Raw genomic sequence first — 22,911 nt, forward strand, 5'->3', positions numbered from 1 at the left:
ACATAAAGACTCAAATGGAAGGAGCTACATTCTATGTACGGAGCAGCATAGGAAGGCACTCAAAAAAATCACGACAGAGTCCTTGTCTTGCGCTTTGCTTGCTGTATCACTCAGGACATCATCTTTACTGGGAAAATTAACCTTTTCTTCATGCAGCCTTCCAGGTAGCACAAAAGAGCGATGGATAGGAAAGGGGTTCCCACAAAATGCCAGGCTTGGTCTATCCCAAGCTAGCAGGCATTCCTTTAGAGATACGGATGTGGCTTGAATTGCTACTGGATACGCCATGAGGTAGGACACAGAGAAGTTAAATAATTTAAGTAATAGGGGAAATATGAAGATAGTTTGCAGTACTTTCATTTCACAGTTCTTTCCACCCATAGATCTCACAGCATTTTACAAAGGGGAGGTGAAATAATGCCGCATGAGGTAAGTCCTTTTGGGAGCCTAATCAAAGTCACAACATATCTGCATCGTTGTTGACATCAAATGGTTGCAGTGTTGCAGTATTGTACCCTCAAAATGATCATGCAGGTGCCAACCACAATTCACAAAGTATGCTAACACCATAGACTGAATGGTGTGACAGTTCACCCACGTTTTAAAATACACAAAAAACCCACTCCCACCTCCAGAACAGATACAGTAATTGAACCACAGCATATTTTTGACCAGAGGACACCTCTGGGTCTCTTCCTGAGCGACTGCCCTGATGTACAGGACAGGGCTAACTTTGAAGTTAAGCGCCCAGGTCATCGTCTTTGAGTTTTCATTATGTCCAAGAGAGGTGAATAACTATAAAGATACAAAGGGCAAAATAATAATGCTTAAATAATGAATAAGATTTATGATTTATAATTCATAATTTAAAATTCATTTAATAGCATTTTTAAAGATCACACTGATGGATTGTATATGAAATCACCTCGGTATTTTTGCTGCTTTTCGCATAGTCTGTGACTCCTTCAGAACAATATTGTGGACAATGCACAGCTGAAGAATTCAAACTATAGGGCATGAGGCTATTCAGACCAAACATAAAGCAACAGTGAATGTCTGCTACTTATCAGCACTAGGCAAAACTTCATTAACAATGAAGCTGATGGCATTGTATTTTACCGTGACTTTTTATTATGAATTCATTTAGTTTGTGCAATTAATCCACTGTACAGTATTTATGTAATTCTTCTTGGTTATTTTCTTCCATTCCAATTCAGCTACTGGGGAAATGGAATATTAAGAGTTAATCACAGCTTTAGAAACAAATTAAGTGAAATTGCATTTACTGATATTTTAGCTTAGGTGGTAACCCATTATTACCAAATATTCTGTCAGCAACAGAGAATACTACACATTAGTAGGTATTACTCACCTTCTTAAGCTTTACAACACCTTCCTGAGTCTCATAATCTGTTGTAATTTCAAACATATCCATGCCATCTCCATCAATGATGCTGTAAGCTACTAAGCCATTTTCCCCAATGTCTGGATCTTTGGCCTTCACTCTTCCTACTTCCTCTCCTGGGACAGCTGCTTCCGACACTGACATCTGGTACACACCTGGTGGAAGAAAAAAAGGCATTTGCCTTAAGTATGCAGTCTGTTCTCCAGTTGTATATTTACTCATTTAACTTGTAAGTTCCAAATAAACACAGTAATTTTTTACATTTTCAAATCCCCTGAAGAAACGTTATATTATAAAAAGCTCTGAGAAGCAAGTCATCTGTGAAATCTTAAAACACATTGCTAATCTATATAACATTACCTTCCCACCGATGTTTTACACAACATCTATGTACATCTCTGTTCAGGGTGGGCTAAAAAGGCAACCGATCATTCAGAATGCAGAAATTGTTGTGACATCAAGGTTATCATCCATATCAGAAATGTTATGACAAAAATGGGAGGGAAATTCTCTTTTATATGACTCATGGTATGGCCTTCAACTCTGTAAAGTCCAGAAGCGTTTCTTCTGCCCATTCATTCAGAAGCCACAAATTATATACAACAAATTGGATAAGACCTCTCTGCTGTGCTGGCTAAAGAATAAATCTGCTGCTTTCTATGGCTTTAATTTGGAGTGTGAGCATATAGTAGCAATGATTATTTACATCTAACACAACAGAGAATACATACCGATTTGTATGGGATTTCATACCAAACAAAAAACGGCTTTCTTTCATCAAACTCCAATAGGAAAACCATTCCCAACCATCCCACAGATGTGTTGCCACACAGTTTTTTCCTTGTGTATTCAGGAACACCCAAAGACAGCAATACTGTTCCTAGATAAATCTCTCTCCAACAGTTGTCCTTTAGAGGCAGCATTGATTCCAGGACCTTCCCAACCCACTCCAGAGTTCACATAACATAACCTGGTCCTAAATGTACAAATCTATATCAGCATTTTCTGACACTTCATCAGCATTAATAAATTGGAAAAAAAAGCATGAGAAAATAAAATAATTTAATTTATGCCCCCCTCCATAATTGCTCTTTATTGCTATACGAACACCCTAGGAACATCAGGAGACTTACACCAGGCAGGGACTTGGCTCATTACCCATAAAAACAATTGGCACATGTCATCAATATAGGTCATTAACTCCAGTCACAAAGAACCCAAAATTTAAATTTAAGCACATAACTCATTAAGGGTTTGAGCAATGAATAAAAACAAAACAAAAAAAAACCTAAAAGAAGAATAAAAAAAAATAAATCACTTGGATGTTTATATAAACAGGTCAAATCCTGGTTTTGAGTTACAAAGCATGCCAAATTAAGATTCTAAGTTGGAGGTGAATGATTAAGTAGAGTAACTGCTCTTTGGCATTTCTGATAATTTTAAATATTCTCCCAAAACGCTCAGTAAACTGGCTTGAATTTGTAGAGAAAAAAACACCATTTGATGGAGTTACTCAACAAAATACCACGTATGGGGGTCCCAGGTTATGATCTGGAGTGAAAAGGTATGTTTGTGAGATATGCAAAAAATAACATTTTTAGGATTTAATACTTTCCTATTAGAATAGTTGAAAATGCTGACATAGATTTTAACATTTAGGGATTGGGTACGTCATTTAAGCTCTTGCACGAGGGTCCAGGAAGCTGCAACACTGGAAGAAGAGTTGTTGGAGAGACAGTCATGTCCAGGACGCATCAGTGTCATAACGGTTGCTCAGAGGAGAAACAGGGTGGGCTGGGATGGTGTGTACACTGCGCTCCAGAAAAAAAAAAAACAACCCATGCAGAGATGAGATACAGAACAGATGTGTGGGACATTAATGTACTTCCACCCAACTGTGAAGACTGAATCTGTTAATGTCAACCCTGATTAATTTTACATGTGAAAAATAAATAGCACAGATATAAAAAATTACTTTATTTGACCACCAGCAATACACTTCAACCATCAATTAAAAAATGTAATTGCACTTTTAGTTTGCATTGCCATGGTAAATATAAGTCTTGAGGAGTATCCAGTCTTAAACTTTTATCTTTATGGGCATTCACCATTCACTGAGAGTGTTTATAGAAGTAAAAAATGAAGCATCAACACATAAAATGAAAGGCTGTATGAGATAAAAAATAACGCTCACTCACTTGGAGGTCTGTCAAAGACCTGAAAGGGCATAATCAGGATCTGTTAATAGATCGTGCAACACTTTCATCAAGGGCCAAGAAAAGCAAGAAACTTCATGCTTGAGAAATACAGCTGTAAGAACATAAAGTAGATCTCCTGTCCTTTGTCTATCTTCATTGAAAAACAAAGTGGATTTGTTCATTGAAAATGACTATCATAACTATGCCTGCAAATAGCTATGAACTTGGTGTACTGAAAGGCATGACAGGAGATGATTGGAGACTGTTTTCAAACGCTGTAAATCTAACTGGAGAGCTTTCCAGTGCATACACACTATGTGACTACTGCATACTGCAATTCTCCCAACACAGAAGAACCTGTTCCTACCCAATACACGCAGGGATTCTTGTTTTAATCTCCTCCTATTTCCCCGTAATGATTTCTTAAAGTTCTTGTGGCCTGAACAGAGTAGTAAACACTGCTTCATTTTTTAAAGTATCTTTTACATCCACACTGTAATTATGAAAATGGGAAACGAAGTAAGCCAGCTTATCCCAGCACTGCTGCAGGGCAGGTACCTTTTCTAGTATTTTTGACCAGTTGGTTTAACGCATAAGAGAGCCGTCAAGAAATGGGCTTCTTTCCCCATTAACAGAGAAGTCCAGACTATGTCTCCCTAATCAAATCATAGGTATATTTATAATATAACATGATCCAGTAGTTTTAAAAATGAAGTGTAGGGTTAAGAATCTTTGTAATCTAATCTTGACCTTAAAACAAAGTTTCATTTTGCAACGCAAAGCAAATAATCCAGTTATTAAAGCTCTATATGTTACTAGCAAAAATGTGTAAATAATATTTATCTAGTCCCATGTGTGCTGTAATAATCCATTGGTTACTGCTTTTTGAAGCTTTGAATATGTCTGATACTATACAAATATGGGTATTAGTAGTAAATATGAGTAAGGATTTTGTTGTTACTTACTCTGTGGGAACTTTGGTGGGTTGTCATTGACATCTGTGAGTGTAATTGTCACTTTGGTTGTCCCTGAGAGGCCTCCCATGTGTCCTCCCATATCTTTTGCCTGTATTACAACATGATACTCTTCCTTAGCTTCTCTGTCCATATTCGGAAGGGCAGTTCGAATAATTCCTATAAATACAAAGAAAATATGTCACATACAAATTTTCACAGGTTCACATCACAAAAATTGGATACTGCATTTTTAGCTTGCATTAAAATACAGTAATATGTCAGTGATGGTGCAGATTCTGTTTTCCCTACACTGTGCATCATGCTATGCAAGGAAAGTAGCCCAAATATTCAACACAGTTGAACATAGAACAACCCTGGAGAATTACAGTTCAGCACAGAAACTGCCATTTCTGTCATGTCATGTCATATCACAAAAGAAATAGTATCATCTTTCTAGTGTACTGTACCCAGAAGCTCTACCAAATGCCAAGGGACTAACCTGCGAAAGAGCTTAGCTAGAATCAAAAAAGAATGAAGGAAGCTTTGCTCAAGCACATCAATAGACAGACCCAACTGTACTGCCTCAGTCAATACATTTAGTTCTTCATTTTAATGCATTCCAGTTATGAGGTCCTACTCAAATAAACTGCTCAATAATACCTGTTTGAGCTTCCACCGAGAAGTACGGCTGACCTTCAAGAATACTGTAAACCAATTTGGCACTGTTCCCATAGGTAGGATCATCAGCATCTGAAGCTGTTACCTGAATAACTGATGTACCTAAAAATGGAAAGCAAACACAGAAGGAATACAGTCAGAAGCAAACACGTCTGTAAGAACCGTGCAGAGATGCTTTCAGTCACACAGCCTATTTCTTAAGTTTTTTTATTTCCAGGTTTGGTAAATGAAAAAATTTTACTTGGCAATTTATATACAACAAAATAAGACTCATATGATCCAAAAAGATTTGTCACCAGCTGTGATGTGGGATTAACGTTCTAAACAGTGAAGATATAAAAGTCAGCAGTCACTTTGTACCACTACGTTTTTTTTTCCTCAGTAGTTTAAGCATTATATTGCTTTTGTCATTAGACAGCCAAACAATAGAGTTTTCTTTTTACATTTTCCTCAGTAAGTTTCAGAGAAATCATTCCTGTAGAAATCTCTGAGATAGACACAAGCTCAAACAGGAGATGAAAATGGGATAATGTGGCAGTAACTCCTTAACTTTATTACACAGCTCTACCAAAGGAATGATCTGGATGTTTACCCCAGAGAATTCACAGCCCATAGACTCCAGGGGACCCTCAAGTTTCTTCCTAGGAGGAAATAGTCCTGTTCTAGGAACCACCTAGAGACACTTCAACCACAACAGTTAGTAGCTGTGCAGGGTTTGATTTGGTCAGCAAATTAGATAAATTGACTGAGTCGCTGGCTGAGCATGAAGTAAATTTTACTTCCCAAAATTCCAGAGAATAAATTAAACAAAGCCAAGACATACTGACAATGCAACATCTTCCATGAGGCCAGGAACTGAAGTGTACTTATGAGTACTTACCTACATTTGATCTCTCTGGCACATTGGCATGGTAGTTTTCATGAAGAAACTCAGGTGGGTTGTCATTTATATCTTGAACTTTAACAATGAATTCAGAAGGTGGTTCCAAAGGTCTGTTAGTGTTCCTGTCTACAGCTTGTGCCGTGAGAGTGTACTGAGCTCTCTCCTCTCGGTCCAGTGTCTTTGTTGCATGGATGTTCCCTGATTTGTCATCAATAACAAAAATGATTCCAGCTCCTTCACCTGAGAGAATGTATTTAATGTTTCCATCTCCAGAATCAATATCTGAATGAAGCTACAAAATGAGAAACAGACATACCTTAACAAGATCGTATACATTTCATGTGTGTGTGTATGAAATGAAAAAGTTCATGAAATTACTATAATTTCATAGTTTTCAAAAATCTTGTCTTACATCATGCAATAATCCATACTCAGGTACATGCTGTGAACACATCTGCCCTGCATTCAGAGAAGCTGCCTGCACAGATTTGCACGCTACCACACGTAGGGTGCTGCTGAGACCCAAGCTTTAAGATTTAAGGAAGAGAATACATGAAAAGATAGTTATAACAGGTTCTTTATTCAAATGAAGGTGAAAGGAAGGGTCATTTTTACAAAGATTTTGTACACTTCATACTAATCATATTCTACTAGGTTGCATGTAAAAAGCTGTTAAGTGACAGTTGGGATGTAACAAATGAGCCAATCAGCGATTGCCAACTAGTTTTTAATTACAACCTCTTCCATATAAAAGAAGTAACAGATGCTTATTAAACACTCTTACTTTCGCAACCAATGCACACTTCAGTTTGATGAATGAGGGAAACATTGAGCCAAATTACAGATTTATTGATTTTATATTGACACCTACAAATTGCACAATACTAAACATCTTTTAAAACCAGAATACTCAGAACAGTATTTGCTGTCATTGATCTTGTTCTCCACTCTTTGTGCTGGGGTTAAGTCAACACAGTTCTGCTGAGAACTTATAAAGTGGTAAATATACTGCTTTGTTTATGTATTTATATGTGTGTACATACACAGGTGCACACAGATATATATGTCCCTCTATAATTACCCCTCATATATTTAATGTTACTGATAACTTGAAAATGAAAGGATGAAGAGATACCTATTGAGCAGTACACTTTTACTGAGCTGCTGGGTTAGACATTACATTTTTGATTACTACTTTTAAATTGATGAATGAAAAAGAATTTCTTTCTTACCCTTCCTACTAGTACAGGATCTGGTCCCGTATACTCTTCTATAACAAAGAACTGATTCCACACCCAGCCTCTTTTTGAACGATGCAGAACTTGTCCTTCTTTTCCTTTTTCATGGTGACCATGAAGTGATGGCCTTGCATGGTTCAGTTTTTCTGTAGTTATGGCATGGCTGTAATACAGCATGCCCAGGCAGATAAGAGCGGCATGTAAACAATTGTCCTCCTTCATTTTTGGTTATTTTTTAGGCACAGGAGTATCCAAGAATCTACCCCTTCCACCTTGGAAGTCAAAAAGTTTGGGGCTACTGAAAAGTTTCAGATAAAATGTTCTGCACATAGGATGCCACCACACATTAAACACATCACTTTAATGCTCTGCAGCTTCCCAACTTAATTCCTGAAAGAAAGTAAAATGGAGAAGATTGTCAGTTCTTTTATGTCTTTGAGATGCAACAATTTTTTTATTAAGCAAAATAAAACTAGGACTACATTGGGAAATTTCAAGAGAATAAGAAAATTAAAATATATTAATAATTAGGAAATGCTGAGTAATGAGCATATTTGGTGTTTTGTTTCATGTAACTGCCACCTTGTAAAATCTCCTGACTTGCTGGTTAGGGCACTCGTTTGGAAGTTGAAAGATAGAGAATCATATTCTCTCATGATCCTTCCAAATGAATTTAACCCAAGATGCAAGGTAACTGTAGAAATACCTAATTTATGTCTAAGCCCTCTTTGGAGCTTAGATATAAGCCTTAGATACAAGCTGTTAAGCCATAGGTTTAGATATAAGAAAGATACCAAGATACTTGCTTAGCAAGAATGGAATATTTCTACTCATGTCTGGAAAAAGGCCTTTTCATAACCAACAGATTTTTATGCTGAAAATAATGACCTATGTTTTTCTAGGCAGGAGCAGTGGCTCACAGAGCTCCAAGGACCTGCATTTTGGATTTAGACCCCTGAAGTAGCCCTTCTACCTCCCTCTGAGGATGAAGTCATCAAAGCGGCGAAGCAGCATTGCTTGCCAATTCTGCTTTGTGCTGGTGACAATAAATGCCACTAACCAATAAAAACATATTCAGATACTTTTGATAATATAACAATTGATTTGGCTATTTATTCCTACTTTCCCTGTGATTTAAATTACCAGAATTATATTGATTTCTTACTTTCTAATAATTCTTAAAACACTAGATCAGAATTAATATTTGAAGCAGAAATTGCATAATACAGTGAAACCTGAACTAAGGTCTATACCTCCAGCAGCTAACAATCCATCATAAAGGCCCCTTTGACTTATCCCTGGGGTTTGCAATATATTCTCCTTCAATCTTTACAGAACAGCCAATTTTTACAAGGTCCCTACGATGTTTGTTTCAGCTTTCTGTGTAATTCACTTTACTGTTCTGCAAGATACTGACAAAACACTCAATGTTATATTCATACAGGCATATTTATAAATATAAGCTACCATTTTCTTTAAAACAGAATGATTTTTTATGAGAAATAAGGGGATCTTACACATAGTATTTGCAGCAGAGAAAATGTGACTATAGGGAAAAGCTTGAACATACATCACATTCTATAACTCCAGCAACACACATCTCACTAGTACCAAACTCACTCATCTCAGGATGTCTTTCTCAAATCCTTTGCACAGTAACATTGACAGACAAGGGCATATAAATAATTAATAAATAAGGAATGAAATATTTGGGTTTATTCCCCCCCCAAAAATCTAAGTTTTCATTTTTATTTTATTGAAAACTGAAATCACCTCAATTACAATACCACAATGGCTCCAGCATAATGAATTAAAGTTACACATATAGCTGCAAGCATAATCTGCCTTTCCTAAGCATATTTATTAAGTACAACATTTGGTGTATCCATTTTATCTTTTACTATTGTTATATGATGTCACATTACAGATGACTCATTCCAGCATGGAAGACATGAAAAAGAAAACAACCTCTATTATTTTGGTCAGAAAAAATGCTTTTATTATGACACAATATATGTGTGTGAAGTGTGGAGCATTAGGTCTGCAGCTTTAGAGCTAATTTCATATCTCCATTTTGTTCAGGGGTAGAAATAAAGTGGGACTTGAAGGACTTGAACACTGAGATTTAACTTATTTTGGAAATGGCTTAAATATGAAAAGTCTTTCAACACTAGTTATTATAGTGACTTTTTATAGTAATAGTTAATTCTAAAAGGAAAGGATACTTTTTCCCCTCCGGTTTTGCACAGAAAAAATAAAATTCAAACCCCTAGTATGCAGTATTTACTTACCAAGCTTCCCTAACATTTAACTTTATTAAACCTTAGTAAGTCAAGCCATCAAATTCTCTACTCATCCCACAGATGTAAAATGAGTTATTCTGTCCTGTTTGGTAAACACCTCTGGATTTACATCCTTGTAGCAGGTGTAAATTTAACCCCACAGCAAGCAGGCTCTGAGGTTACCTCATTCGGCTGCTTTGTATACAGACATCTATTTATGCAATCAAATTCTACACATTAAGACCAGTTCAGTCTGCTTCATAATTGCATTCAGTTAATCAATGATATTGCTGTTTCAGATGTAGTTTGCTATGCGTATCCTTTGAGCCACAGTCGTCAATGCCATGCCCAGTATATCCAATTATGCTGGACAAGTACCCTTGCTATAGGGATGTATGGCACGTTACTCGCTAAGTACCCTTGCTACAGGGATGTATGGCACGTTACTCGCTAAGTACCCTTGCTACAGGGATGTATGGCACGTTACTCGCTAAGTACCCTTGCTATAGGAATGTATGGCACGTTACTCGCTAAGTACCCTTGCTATAGGGATGTATGGCACGTTACTCACTAAGTACCCTTGCTATAGGGATGTATGGCACGTTACTCGCTAAGTACCCTTGCTATAGGAATGTATGGCACGTTACTCGCTAAGTACCCTTGCTATAGGGATGTATGGCACGTTACTCGCTAAGTACCCTTGCTATAGGGATGTATGGCACGTTACTCGCTAAGTACCCTTGCTATAGGGATGTATGGCACGTTACTCGCATGCAGCAGTTAGAGGTACTTGTGCTCTTGGGCTGTTAAATGGGGCCTACACGCTCCAAACAGAACTTGAATAGGAAGGTATGCCTAGACAGCTGTACGTTTTTAAACCTGCTGTGAAAAAAAGTAAGTAAACTTCTTACATTAATAGATTTTGGATGCATTTGAAAATTAAACTCACTGATAATTATTCTTCATTAACATCACATAATGATCTCAACAATGAAAATAAGTAAACAAATATGACCATTATTCCCAAACTTCTCAATACTGTTATGTAAATCAGTAAACACATTATAAAGATGCTTAACAATAATGGAAGAGTCAAGCTGATACATACGCTGCTTATTATCGGCTATTCAAGTGTGAAGTGCTGGAAACAAAATATTAATCACAAATCCATGCTTAATTTACTAATAAGGATTTAAAGCAAAAATTGTTTGCTACCTTTTGTTTTATCATCTGTATATACATGTATAGGGAGGAAGCAATAAGGCTACATGCCTTGAAGATAAAGAATGCTATTATCTCTCATCCACTACTTGGGCTAAAAAAAAAAAATCACTAAGGCTGTTTATGGTAATTGCTTCCATTCTGAGTTATAATGTGAAAGGAGTCTATGCTAGTAATACCAAGTTGGCTGTTTAGTAAGTGACCTACTGCTAGATAGGCTGCAATTAAAGCTGGAGCTGCAGGCAATAAGGTCTCCCTGGCCTCCTCGTGCCCCTCTCACCTTCTCCCTTCCCGAAGCTCATCCTCTCTGTTCAGTAGTGCAGTGGTTGCCACAGCGGTAAGCCCTCTGACTCCTATCGGCATAAGAAAAGCTAATAGAATAAATCAACAGGATTCCACTGAAGTCTATGAAATTACTTAAATTCAAAACAGCTACAGTTTGGCTTTTTATAAACTACTTTCTTCCTAAATGGCAAGGTGCACAAGATGCGCTTAAGTTAAAGCTAAAATAAACTTCATTAAAAAGCAAATCAGTATTATTAACAAGAAAGAAGTCCTTTTTTTCTTCTCTTTTTTTTTCCACAAAACAATCTACTTCAAAAATTTCAAATATTTTAACGTTAATTCAGCTTCTGAACGCCTAGAGTTTCCTACTTCTTCAAGCAGAAAATATGGAAAAACAGCTGAACAATTTATAAAGCAATTCCTTTTCTCTTGTGGAAAAATACCTCATAATCCTGCACGCATGGAATACAGATCTGCAGACAGCAACTGCCGCAGCTGACTGGACTGCTGCCCTGGTGAGTGTCCGCAAATTCTCCATGTGCGGCACTTCTGTGCAGACGCTGAACAACACTACGCAGGTAGTGAACTGTCAGAATCATTTGCTGTGAACGGTTCTAGTCTTTTTTAAAAAAATCACAGTCTTAGAGATATCCTCAACATTATTGTTATTTCTGCATGTAGATTGTACTCCTCAACTACAGCAAAGCAAATGTCGGTGAGCAGTTGACCAAACTGCACATTTTTCTCCATTGTGTTTAGACTTGTGCAATATATATTTTTGCAATCTAAGCTTTCCTAAGAAATCTGCAAAAAAAATCTGCTTCCCACTTCCTTAAACATAATGGATGCCAGATTTGAACTAAGATGGTCTTTTTCTCAAAAGGAAGAATTCCATTAACATGTTTTAACTGCATACAAAGAAATGTTGCAATTTTGGTACCAAATAATAGCTCTATTGGGGGAAAACAAGAGTTAACCAGCCGCTGCACAAGATTAAATCACATCAGAGGCACATGAACGCAGTGAGATTCCCAAAGGCTGCCCAGGTAAGTTGGTCAGTCAAGGTATGCGGGACTGAGAAACGTTAAAACAGTATGAAGCCCGCACTCTGAAAAACAACATACACGGTGAGGTGTATACATGAAATGTTTGCATGGAAATAGAAGATCTCCCTAAATAATTGTGAGAACATGCCTTCAGGGCACTTCTACCTACATAGATAATGTCTGTGTTTTGTACTTGTAATTGTTACTTCTGGAAATGCAAAGCTATTAAGTTTCAATTTTAACATAAGAAAAATCTGTTCCACAGTTAGAAAATAAAATCCATTGATATCCCTAATGGAATTATGCCATTCGACTAATTAAGAATACATCTATCATAAACCTGAAAAATGACATAACCATGTCCACGGACTATGGCACGGAGCGAAGCCAGGGTCTGGACTGCTCCACAACGCATCAACCCCACGCTCCTCGCGCACCCTCCGAAGCACCGGGAGTCGACGCGCAGCACAGCGCGGCAGGGAGGTGGTGGTACGGGGCTCTCCCCGCTCTGGCCAGCTAATCGACAAAGTCGCTCTGCTCTACGAAACTTCACACGCAAATTTGAGTGACTGTTTATAGATGACTAATGGACTAAAGTAAAGAGCCGGCAAAGATTATTTTAATGACAAGACCAGTCGCGGAAGTGAAGTCTAGCCAATTTTAAATTTCTTTCATTATATTTATAGCAAAAATAATCCCAAACATTCATGCTGACTTCCTCTGTGCTATTAAATGACCATGTGCCAAATTATAATAGACTAAACAATTTTTCTGATTTGTCTAGGCCATAACTTCTGGATGATACATTAAAATAGCAATTGTTCTTCAGGAATACACTTGGCAGAAACCAGTCAAGAGCACAGTGTAGCAATATAATAATAGATGATTATGTTCTGAAATGTTTTGCAAAAGTATCAAGTAAATATAGGAAATTTCCAGTCCAAATGAGAGTTTAGCTGTAATTAGAATTAGCTGAAAAGATGAATGATTTATTTTACAATAATTTTATCATCAGACAAGGAAATGAATAGTTTTTTAATGACAGAATAAATATTGGATCGTATTAGTTCTGGAGTTAAGAGTGCCTGAGTTTTGGGCATAAGGATGGAGGGGAGGGCACAGCTGGCTGAGCCCCCGCTGCCCATGGGGGCAGGGAGGGACCTGCTGTGGCCAGGCAAGGCACCCCGCTTTGCAGGGGCCTCTCCTCCCCGTAATTCGGCACAGCAAAGCTAACGAGAACCTGGGCATTTTTCTGCTTTTGGGACAGGGCTGTTCTGAGCAGCCTCAGGGCTCGTACCCCGTGGTTTAACTTAAACGGTTAGCTGAGGGACTTTCTGCCCTGAATAGTGTAATCGGGGTCATGAAAAATGAGCAGTTCACACGGAAAGGAGGTAGAAAAAAGATTTCCCGATCAAATTATCTGTCGAGTCCCACTGAGCCCATACTGGTTAATCTTTAGGGCATATCATGAATTTAGCTCCTTTGGGAGTTTTTAATAAAATACATGAATTGAGGGATGTGGAATAGTTTCATTACTCCTGTGCACTGGTGAATGTATGCATAGCAGTGTGAATGCAGGAGCTCAGTCTAGCATGTATTTTTATCCTCTTGTAGATTGCTGTATTCAAATACCTGATGCCTCAGTATTTTCAAGAAATTTATATAAATTAATATGAAAATATTTTTGAAGGATACTAGCTCTTGCTGCAGAAAGCTATTCAGCCCTAACCTCTCTAAATGCCAGGACCATGGTCCTTACCCATCGCATACAAAACAGGAAAATTAAAAATTAAAGGACTCCATAACCAGCAAACTGACTTTACAAATATGACTAACCCCATGAGACTAGTCGTTTATGTATGTCTCTACAGGTAATGAAGCATTAAAGGCCAATATGCAGTAGTCTGATGTAAACCGTTTTGTCTAAATGGCAAGAACTCTGATCTCTGATACAGGAAAAGATTTTCATGCTGTATACGTAACTCGTTTTTCCCAATGTGTAATTCTAAAACAGACCGCCAGCAACTAACTCCCTGTGAGCTCTTCTGAAACACTGAATGTCTCTTCTTGTTGAAGCATATTTCAGGTCTCACTGGAGCGAACAGCAAATAACCCTCATCTGAATGCAAATTGATATCAAGTCTTTTGTGTCATTCACAAAACATAATTAGTCTTATGAGACAAAAGTATTTAGTCCAGAAAAGGAAATTTTTCATATTTAAAGATACTTGGGAAAAAAATTCTCTTAGTTATTGCACTGAATAATGAGAACCTCACACTTTCCCAATTCATATTCTGCTGTTTTGCATGGGAGCATGGGTTGCAGTTCTGCAGAGCTAAGTGTATGTGTATATATATATATATATAATTTTTACATGGTGTGCAAACAGCCAAGATTCTAGGCATGTCCTACTACAGAGGGATTCTAGGTCATGGCAAAATTTGTATGTACTAAATACATAAATAAAATCTTTACAGAACTGGCAATTTTCATCTTTAGCAATAGAAGTTACCTTAAAAATGCAAAGTAAGTTTTGTAGAATCCTATTCTGAGTTCTGTAGAATCCTATGAAAGGAAATCTTAATCCTTTGCATTTTTAAATTATGTTTTATAGCACTGTATTGGATTACTGAGATGTTTAAAGCCAATAATCCCCAGCTGCTCCAAAGAATAGTTTTTGAAATGTAGCCATATTTTGCTGTAGCAGCTTTGAGACTCAGTATTAGGAAACCATAGACAAAACCATAAAATGATGCCTCTTTGAAAATAGAAGACATTTTGCAGGAAAGAGGAAGAAAAATAACCTCCTGACTAATATGACGTGATATATCCTTCAGTATCCATCTCTGAAATCATCATGGAAGGAAAGTATTTTCACCAGGCTCTGATTTAATTTGTACTCTTTCAAGAAGAGTGAAATTGCCATTTGGTGTGCCTCATACAAAACAGCAGAAAGTAAGAAGACAACTTAGGACATTATGAAGTGAAAGACATAGAAATAAGCCTGAGAGAGTGATATTAAAAGGCTTGGGAAATGAAAAATGGCTGTAAACACAGTTTTACATTTACTTGCTGCCCTGGGGAGATCCACTTAAGATAAATGTGACAGAGGCTGTCTGGTTTTAAGCATAAACTCTACAGGAAAACAACTAGCATAAGAAAGGTAGTCTTATTAAAGAACATAGTGATTGATAGAGTCATTTGAAGTAATGACTAAGCTCTTGGTAGAGTTTATTTTAAACAGTAATTGTGTTCTTGTGCATCTCAAACTGGAATTCTCATAATTTCCTGTATACTCAAAGGGAAATATAGCTGCAGCCTATGCCCATGCTAGTTTCAATATAGTTTGCTATTATGTACGTGGCTATAAATGACACCCCGAGGAGGAAATAAATGACAACTAAAGTCAACTTACTTCCAACTACTAATGCTATACTTACATGCAAAGCCAACCCTGAATTTTTTTTCTCTAAGAATTTATACTTATGAATGGTTAAATAACACTTGTGCTGTGACTGATGGTCTTCTTGGTTCATGCCAAAAATGAGACAGAAAGTCAAGATTAAAGAGTGATAACTGAAAACCTATTAAAAAGTAACGACTACAGGCAGGCCTATTCAGCCACCAACCCAAACCAGAAAGAATTCCAACAAGCAATCCATTTCTGTTCTGCTCTATAATCTCTTGCTGAAGGGCTGACAGCCTCCATGCAATCAGAAATCTAAACTGAATCTGTGGTATTGTACTTACAGCTTCATTTCTAGAGGCAGCTTCAGCAGTGCTGCTGAAATGCCAAACTATTATAGCATCTCGTGTGGTCTTTATATGACCGATGTCTTCCTCTACAAAACATTTTTCCACTTTGAATATAATTCTACTAGACTACCTGATCCCCCTTCGATTTGGCGCCCCTCAAGCAGGAAAGTTTCTGATAAAACATTGCCACTTTGGAAGCGCATGCAAACCACCCTGACAGCAGTTTGTTTAAGTCTAACAACCATTGTGACTCTCATTTAGAGAGGTTCACATAATTAGATTCTCTGTAACACTTATCTTTATAAAACTTGACAAGTTAGTCAATTACCAAGAGTCTCTTTTTCAAATACCTTTGCTAGAGAAAGATAGACGAGAGCTAAATTTCTAATCAAAGAGCCTTCTCCCTTTCTCAGCTTTCCTGGAGCTGCAGAGGGAAGAGTTCAGATCCTTCAGCCATGCACAGGTAAGGTTCTTTTTGATAGTTTGCTTAACTGTTCCAGTTTAGAGCAAATCTCTTCGATAAAGAGCATAAAAGCCACTTTGAGATTTTTTGAATGAGCGATTGAATTAATTAATTTTTTCATAGGCAGAGATTGTCTGTGAAGAGACCTATTTTGGCTCGATAGCATGAGATAACAACATCAGAATATTCAAACACATTCCTAATACAGCGTCAATGGCTCTAATAAAGGAGACCATCACTGTTTAAATACCTAATGGCAGGCCACAGCTCAAAGGACCAAAACTGCAAATTTAATTATTATTTACAATCCATTAAATCACAAGATTATAATTCAAACAATATTTGCATGAATATCTTCTGAGATGTCTTGTTGTAAGTAGTCACCACAGAATATTTCCATTTAACTTAAAAAACAAACACACAAACAGAAAGAAAACATCACCTTCATTAGATACAACCCTCCCTTTGGCTTCCTATGCAGCCTGAACTGCTCTGAGCATAAATGAGAGGAACGATCTGTATTTTCAGTGTTCCAAAGCTGAAGAACTAAGACATAATTCCCAATATTATGATACAAAACCAAAAATGCAACAAGAGGTGTTAAGGTGCTGCAATTAAATGCTTAGCATATAAATAGCACAAAACCCCCATGCTTGTCAGCTTGCAATTAAAATTTGTTTTTCATGCGAATGATACATTTGCAAAAAAGGGCAAATGATTCAGTATATTTTGCATGAACATAATTCATTTTGACTTAAACCTGTTCATTACATAGTTCTGATTGATCATATGAAACACGAATACATCCCAGAGATTATGGATTGGTACTATTTCTGACCTGTAATTACAGATGATTGTGAGAAAACATTTCATTTCTATTCTTCTGATAAAAACCATTAACAACAATAGTTTTAAGGCAGTGCCTTGCTACAGATGAAACGATGTTTGGCACCACAATATCACACAGAAGAGGCAAAATTTAAATACCTTGAACCTATAGTTGTTCTTGCATAAAAGCCCTAGTTTCAGAAACTGATGCTCCACAGAAAGCTGAGAAATTGGCAAAAATGGGCATTTATTTATTTAGCGTTATTCATAAATGAAGCTATGAATCAGCTATAATTAGATATATTCCATAGGTACATTATATGTTTTGGAGAGATAAATACTCTACCTTTTGCCACCATTTCTCTGATGTCAAGGGCAAGTCTTGACCTTAAGAGTGCAATAATCAGGACTTGTGGCATATATCTGCATCTTACATCATATATCTTACATCATGAATCGTAGACTTCTGCACCTTAGATCATCAATGTCTTTTTTAACCAACGGGACAGCAAAAAAGTACTTGAGTGTGAATGAACGTGTGTCCGGTCAGGTAAAGCTTTAGCTTCCAAATCAATAACAGATAGTTTTCTCCCTAATTAAGACCAGTCAAGTGTTACTTAGAAATGAGCTTGTGAAAAAGAAAGAGGAAAACAACCTGACACTTGGTAGAACTGCTGGATTGAGAACAGTGTAATTTTTGGATGGAATGACCTTAATATGAGGCAAGTACAGGGGAAAGAATTTATATTCATAGAGGAAAAATAGAGGCAAATAACAATAATAAAAATTAACATATGTGTGTATGCATATATATACACACACACGTATATAAAAAAGACTGAAAGCTTCAGTCAAAAGAATAGGATTAGGCATCTTCTTTTCATATTAAATATACTCTTAAATTCAGCATATTTTCTACAAAAATGTTCTTTTCAAAAAGTTGCTGGGGTGATATCACTATTTCAATCCAACCAATTTCCTTTGAAGTCTCCCATAATGGTAATTAAATAAATTGCTCTTGGAGTAATTATGTTTTTTCTGGAAAAGGAACTATTAGGGTAAAGAGAGATGAGAGAGTCTGTCACCAAACATAATCCTTCTAAATACATCAGTACTTGCTACATTTATTAGAAGAAGGATAGAATACTTAGAAACTTTGGACCTTCTTAGATTTTGTAAAGGAAATGTCGACTTGATGGTTGATATAAGAAACAAACTAAAACGACTGCTGACAGTCCTGGGAGTGCACAGAGAAAGAAAATGGAAGCTGTGTCAATAGAAAGCTTTTAAAGACCATACGTGTTAAGCCCAAGAGAGCTAGTGTGAACTAGAAGCCCAAATTACCACGTTAGAAGCGTGTAGTTGGTGGACAAGATGAAGGTGACTGAAAGCCCAGGACTGAAGAACAAGTGTATTGTATAAAATGGCATTCTCCATGCGAGCGCAAATACATCATGTTTGCAAGAGCACGAGGCTTTGAGACCAAGTTACTACAGTTCTATTAAGCAAGTTCTGTGTATGGCAATTCGTCAGATCAAATACCTCTCATCTCTGTGAATTTTATCATCTTTGATAGAGAGAAATGAGGCTTTCACAGTTCCAAGTAATTTCCAAACACGTAACTTTATGTTTCATCTGTACTTTTCCTCTTGCTTAGAAGCCAGACTAAAATTGTTAGTTGTGGTGTTTGAGTGTACCATAAGTTTCGTTTATGTTTTTTCTCAGATTAAGTGTTTTTAACCTTGCTAAAGATTCCCCTATTATCTGTGGAAATTTGCCATATACCTGCTAAGCAACCTGTAGCATCTACCGATTTAACCATCAGAACAGACCGACAAAACTCTCTACCTTGTTCTCTGGTCTAGTCTCAGACTTCACAGGCTCTAAATGCAATACTGATGCTTACTGGTTTTCTTCACATTACAAAGAATCTGGAGGGTTTTGTTTAAAAGCCTATGCAAAAGTTCAGAGAGGCTGTTTTTCTTTGTGCATAATGCTGAACACTCCCATCTTCCTTTTTCCTTTAAATTTCTTTGGTAAATAATGTAAGGTTGCATAAGACTAACTCATATGGATTAGTATGTGAATTTCTTTATGGTGTCTTTACAATATCACATCCAAGCATAGTGATACAGTGTTCTTCTATAATACTAACCCTATATTTTCTTACCACTTTGAAGACCAAAAGACAGTGTTTTCAACTCAAAACCTCACAAGAGAGAGCAAAAGGAAAAGGAATGATTTGATACCGTTTGTACTTCACCTACAATCAAAAATAGCTTCCTGGAAATCCAGTGGTCAGAGAGAATAAAGCACCAGACAGGCACCAGCTGGAGAAACTGGATCTGGGGATTCATCCAAGAACTGGGAACATCTTTCTGAACAGACAGACATATTTCTTGTTCGAATGTAATGGCTGCCAGGGTAAACATTGCCTTAAAAAACTTAACACTTTTTTTTTTTTTAAAAACTTTTTGTGCAAATTTTGTGGACCCCTTCTGGCTTAAGGTTCAGTAAGTGAGCTCAGAACCAGACCCAAAGAAAGATAAATATATATTATAAGCAGGAAGAAGTCATTATGAAGGTCATACACAGGCACTTACATTATGCTATGCCATTTGTAAACACAGCTATAACTAAACCCAACTATAATATGTGACATGAATGAATATGTAAGAATAAGATTGCTAATATGAATGTTTACTAAATGCCTATTTAATAATGGGGTTTAATTAAATAGCATAAAATATAATTTTCCATGTGTAACATGAACTTGTTAAAATTTCAGAGCTTCGTAAGCCAGTAAAATGGTGTTACCATTGCTTACAACATGCCAAACGCTGTGTGCGAAGCTGACAGCACAGGCATCAGGACCCATTAGGACTTGTTAGGCTTCATCAGGACTTGTCTTGGCCTGCCTGGGGCTTGGTTTTGGCTAACTTACCTGGCTGTAACAGGTTATCTAAGGACCAGGTCACTATTGCCTAATTTGTTTTGGCTTTTTGCTTAGCTTGGGATGACTGTATGTTGTAATACCGTTGGTTTATGTATATATTTGTAATGAATAGATAACAATTCACTATTCCACAATTCACTATTCTGCATAGAACGAACTATGTATGACCCCCAAATCAAATGCAGCATAGAGACGGGCATGGAATAATATGAGGAGATTTGAAAGTCCAGGTACAAGACGACAGTGGAGGCCCCAGGGCTGTAAACTACTCACAAGGGGTCAGCTACTGGCCATTGAACGAGTGCAACCTTGGAAGCTGCACGAAACCAGTTTTAGAGATAACACAGAGAACAACGGACAGTATTGAATATACCTAAAACACCATTCCCAGTAAAACTGGATGTAATGTGGAACTACAGACCAAGGGAGAAAGTGCAAGGTATGGAGATGTGGAGCAGGTAGCAAACATAAAAATAACTCCAGATGGATTCCAGAGTGAGGAGGAAGAAAGAATCATGATTGTATTGCTCTGGGATGGAAGGGCTCTCCATCTCCATCCCCTTCCCCATCTGAAGACATCTGCCTGAGAGGCAGCTGATGGCGAGTGTGACACCAGAGAAAGGGCAGGTACTAGAAAGCTTGTGTGTATCACTTTTAACTGTACACAACTTGTGTAAGAGCTCAACACAGGTGAACTAATAATTCTTTAGTTAGACTGTTAAGACTTTAGGTGAACAGTACATTCTTGGATTTACATAAAAGTTTGGGTCCTTTGGCCTAAATGAGCTGCACAAGCTGTAGCATAATAAACCGATGGAGACTTCAAGCAACCTAGTCTGAACCCTGGATGCAACACACCGGTAACTACTCACAGGCAAAGTAGTTCAGTCGAACAAAAGACAATGTTGTCAACCGTGTGTGACCTCATGGTAAAGGAAATGGAGTCTGTGCTGAAAGGAGGTAACAGCATGTGGGGAACAGAAGTAACCTGGATAATGACTGGGCCAACAGAGCACGAACTTCTGCTTAGGAGTTGTTTTGACAATTATTAAAAAAAGCCATTACCATTCTAGTCTTTGCTAGGAAGTTTTCCCACTTAAACATTTAATTGATCTTTGTTAAATGAAAGCACTTTTTAAGCAAATCAAATCACTACAGATCTACAAGGAGAAAACAGATCATTCCATTTGATGCGAGGTTTCTTGAATGCACAACTGTTGTATTATTCTGTTTATCCTGCAAGCAGCAAAGTAGCAGTAACCACTGGGTCACCAGCTTTACTATGAAACAGCACAACACAGTCTTTGTTGAGCTTTCTTTGGAGTGAGTCATTGTGATTCACTGAAAGATGGGTCCCTGTGATGGGGCTGTTCTCTCCTGTCTGTTATGCCGGGCAGATTGGGAGAGGAGACAGAAGCAGTACCTTTGGACATGTAAGCAGAAGAACATAGCAGTGAAGTCTGCAGTTAGTACCCAGTCTTGAAATGAACAGCTCATTAGTGAATGCTAAATGTTTGTGCAAGCACATTCCCTTTCAAAATTAAGAGAAATATTAGAAATATTTTTCTCTCCAACATGCTACAACTCATACATGTTGCCCGCAGTGAAAGTATGAAAACGGCTCAAGAGGTCGAGGGAGTCTTTTTGTTGGTTGGTTATTTTTGCTTCAGCGGAGCCTCAGTTCACAAAATATAGCTTATAGCATGAAACTAAGCCAAGATAGCCAGGAGGCCTCTCCGAATGATCAGACTTTGAGGTTACATAATCTGTTTTTCTGTCTTGGGGGGAGAGAAAGGAGAATGGGAGGCCAATTACCCAAGTTCTCTTGTACAAGTAGGTATAAACCTGTAAAAGTACAAGATCCCAGAACCATGACTTTTCAGTATTTTAGGCGGTTGTTTCTAAAAGAAGATCGTGTTCATAAACAGAACCAGAGAATATCCTGGAGGGTCAGTTCTGTACTTGATTCCAAACATTATATTGGCTCAGACTTCCCCTTTTCTGGCCTCTCCTGTTATCCCACTGAATTCATTAGAAGGTTGTGGCTACCAGCCAAAATAAATGGTTAATGCATCCCAGAGCCCATATTGTTTGAAATATCTTCTGAGACAGGAATTTATAGCATTGCTATAATAAAACTCAGATTTCAGCATTAAAGTGTAAGGCTGTGGACTTGCCACACATACCAGAATTATACAGAAAATCTGAACCATGAAACTCTGAGGAAATTAGGAAAATATGCAGTAACATCTTGAAAGAGTCCATTAGGATTTGGTTATACCTCTAAGAACAACCTTAAGCAAGAGATAAATCACATATGATGTTACACAGGTAGTGGCAATGGACCTAAAAGAAATGCCGTTGAATCATGAATCCTGTTTTTAGCCACACTGAAGTACAGCGATTTTAGACTGGTCTAGAGCAGTTACTATCTTAGATAAGAAAAGATGGGACTGAGTCCATATTCCTCTCTCGTTTTGCCCCTCCACACTTCTGCCCGTCTCCAAGAAGGCTAGTTTTTTTCTTTGATGTAACTGTTTAGTATGTTCTGTTCTACACTATTTTATATTATGTTTGTTATTATGCATTCAAAGTATAATGAAATATGTGCTTTCTGTGCCAAAAGAGTACATAGTAATCTTCTGCAGGAATTACAAAGTATTGCTTTCATAGACAAGAAACTGTATAGCTTTTTCCTGTAAAGGAATACAAGTA

General features: G+C 37.4%; 1 protein-coding gene across 8 annotated transcripts in view; it reads right to left on the reverse strand.

Annotated features, from left to right (window-relative positions):
- Positions 1-22,911, reverse strand: part of CDH11 (cadherin 11) — an 81,416-nt gene that overhangs the window by 12,980 nt on the left and 45,525 nt on the right. For 7 of the 8 annotated variants that reach the window (XM_054840505.1, XM_054840499.1, XM_054840497.1 and 4 more), the window contains 5 exons: positions 7,353-7,748; positions 6,118-6,412; positions 5,220-5,339; positions 4,569-4,736; positions 1,373-1,560 (listed from right to left, as the gene is read on the reverse strand). In XM_054840505.1, the coding sequence (XP_054696480.1) occupies positions 1,373-1,560; positions 4,569-4,736; positions 5,220-5,339; positions 6,118-6,412; positions 7,353-7,580 (999 nt within the window). In that variant the 5' untranslated portion in view covers positions 7,581-7,748. Of the gene's footprint in view, positions 1-1,372; positions 1,561-4,568; positions 4,737-5,219; positions 5,340-6,117; positions 6,413-7,352; positions 7,749-11,141; positions 11,215-22,911 lie in introns of all 8 variants that reach the window. The other variant, XM_054840504.1, reaches the window with a different exon arrangement.

This window comes from Grus americana, chromosome 13 (assembly GCF_028858705.1).
Source record: "Grus americana isolate bGruAme1 chromosome 13, bGruAme1.mat, whole genome shotgun sequence".
In the NCBI taxonomy this organism is placed as follows: domain Eukaryota; kingdom Metazoa; phylum Chordata; class Aves; order Gruiformes; family Gruidae; genus Grus; species Grus americana.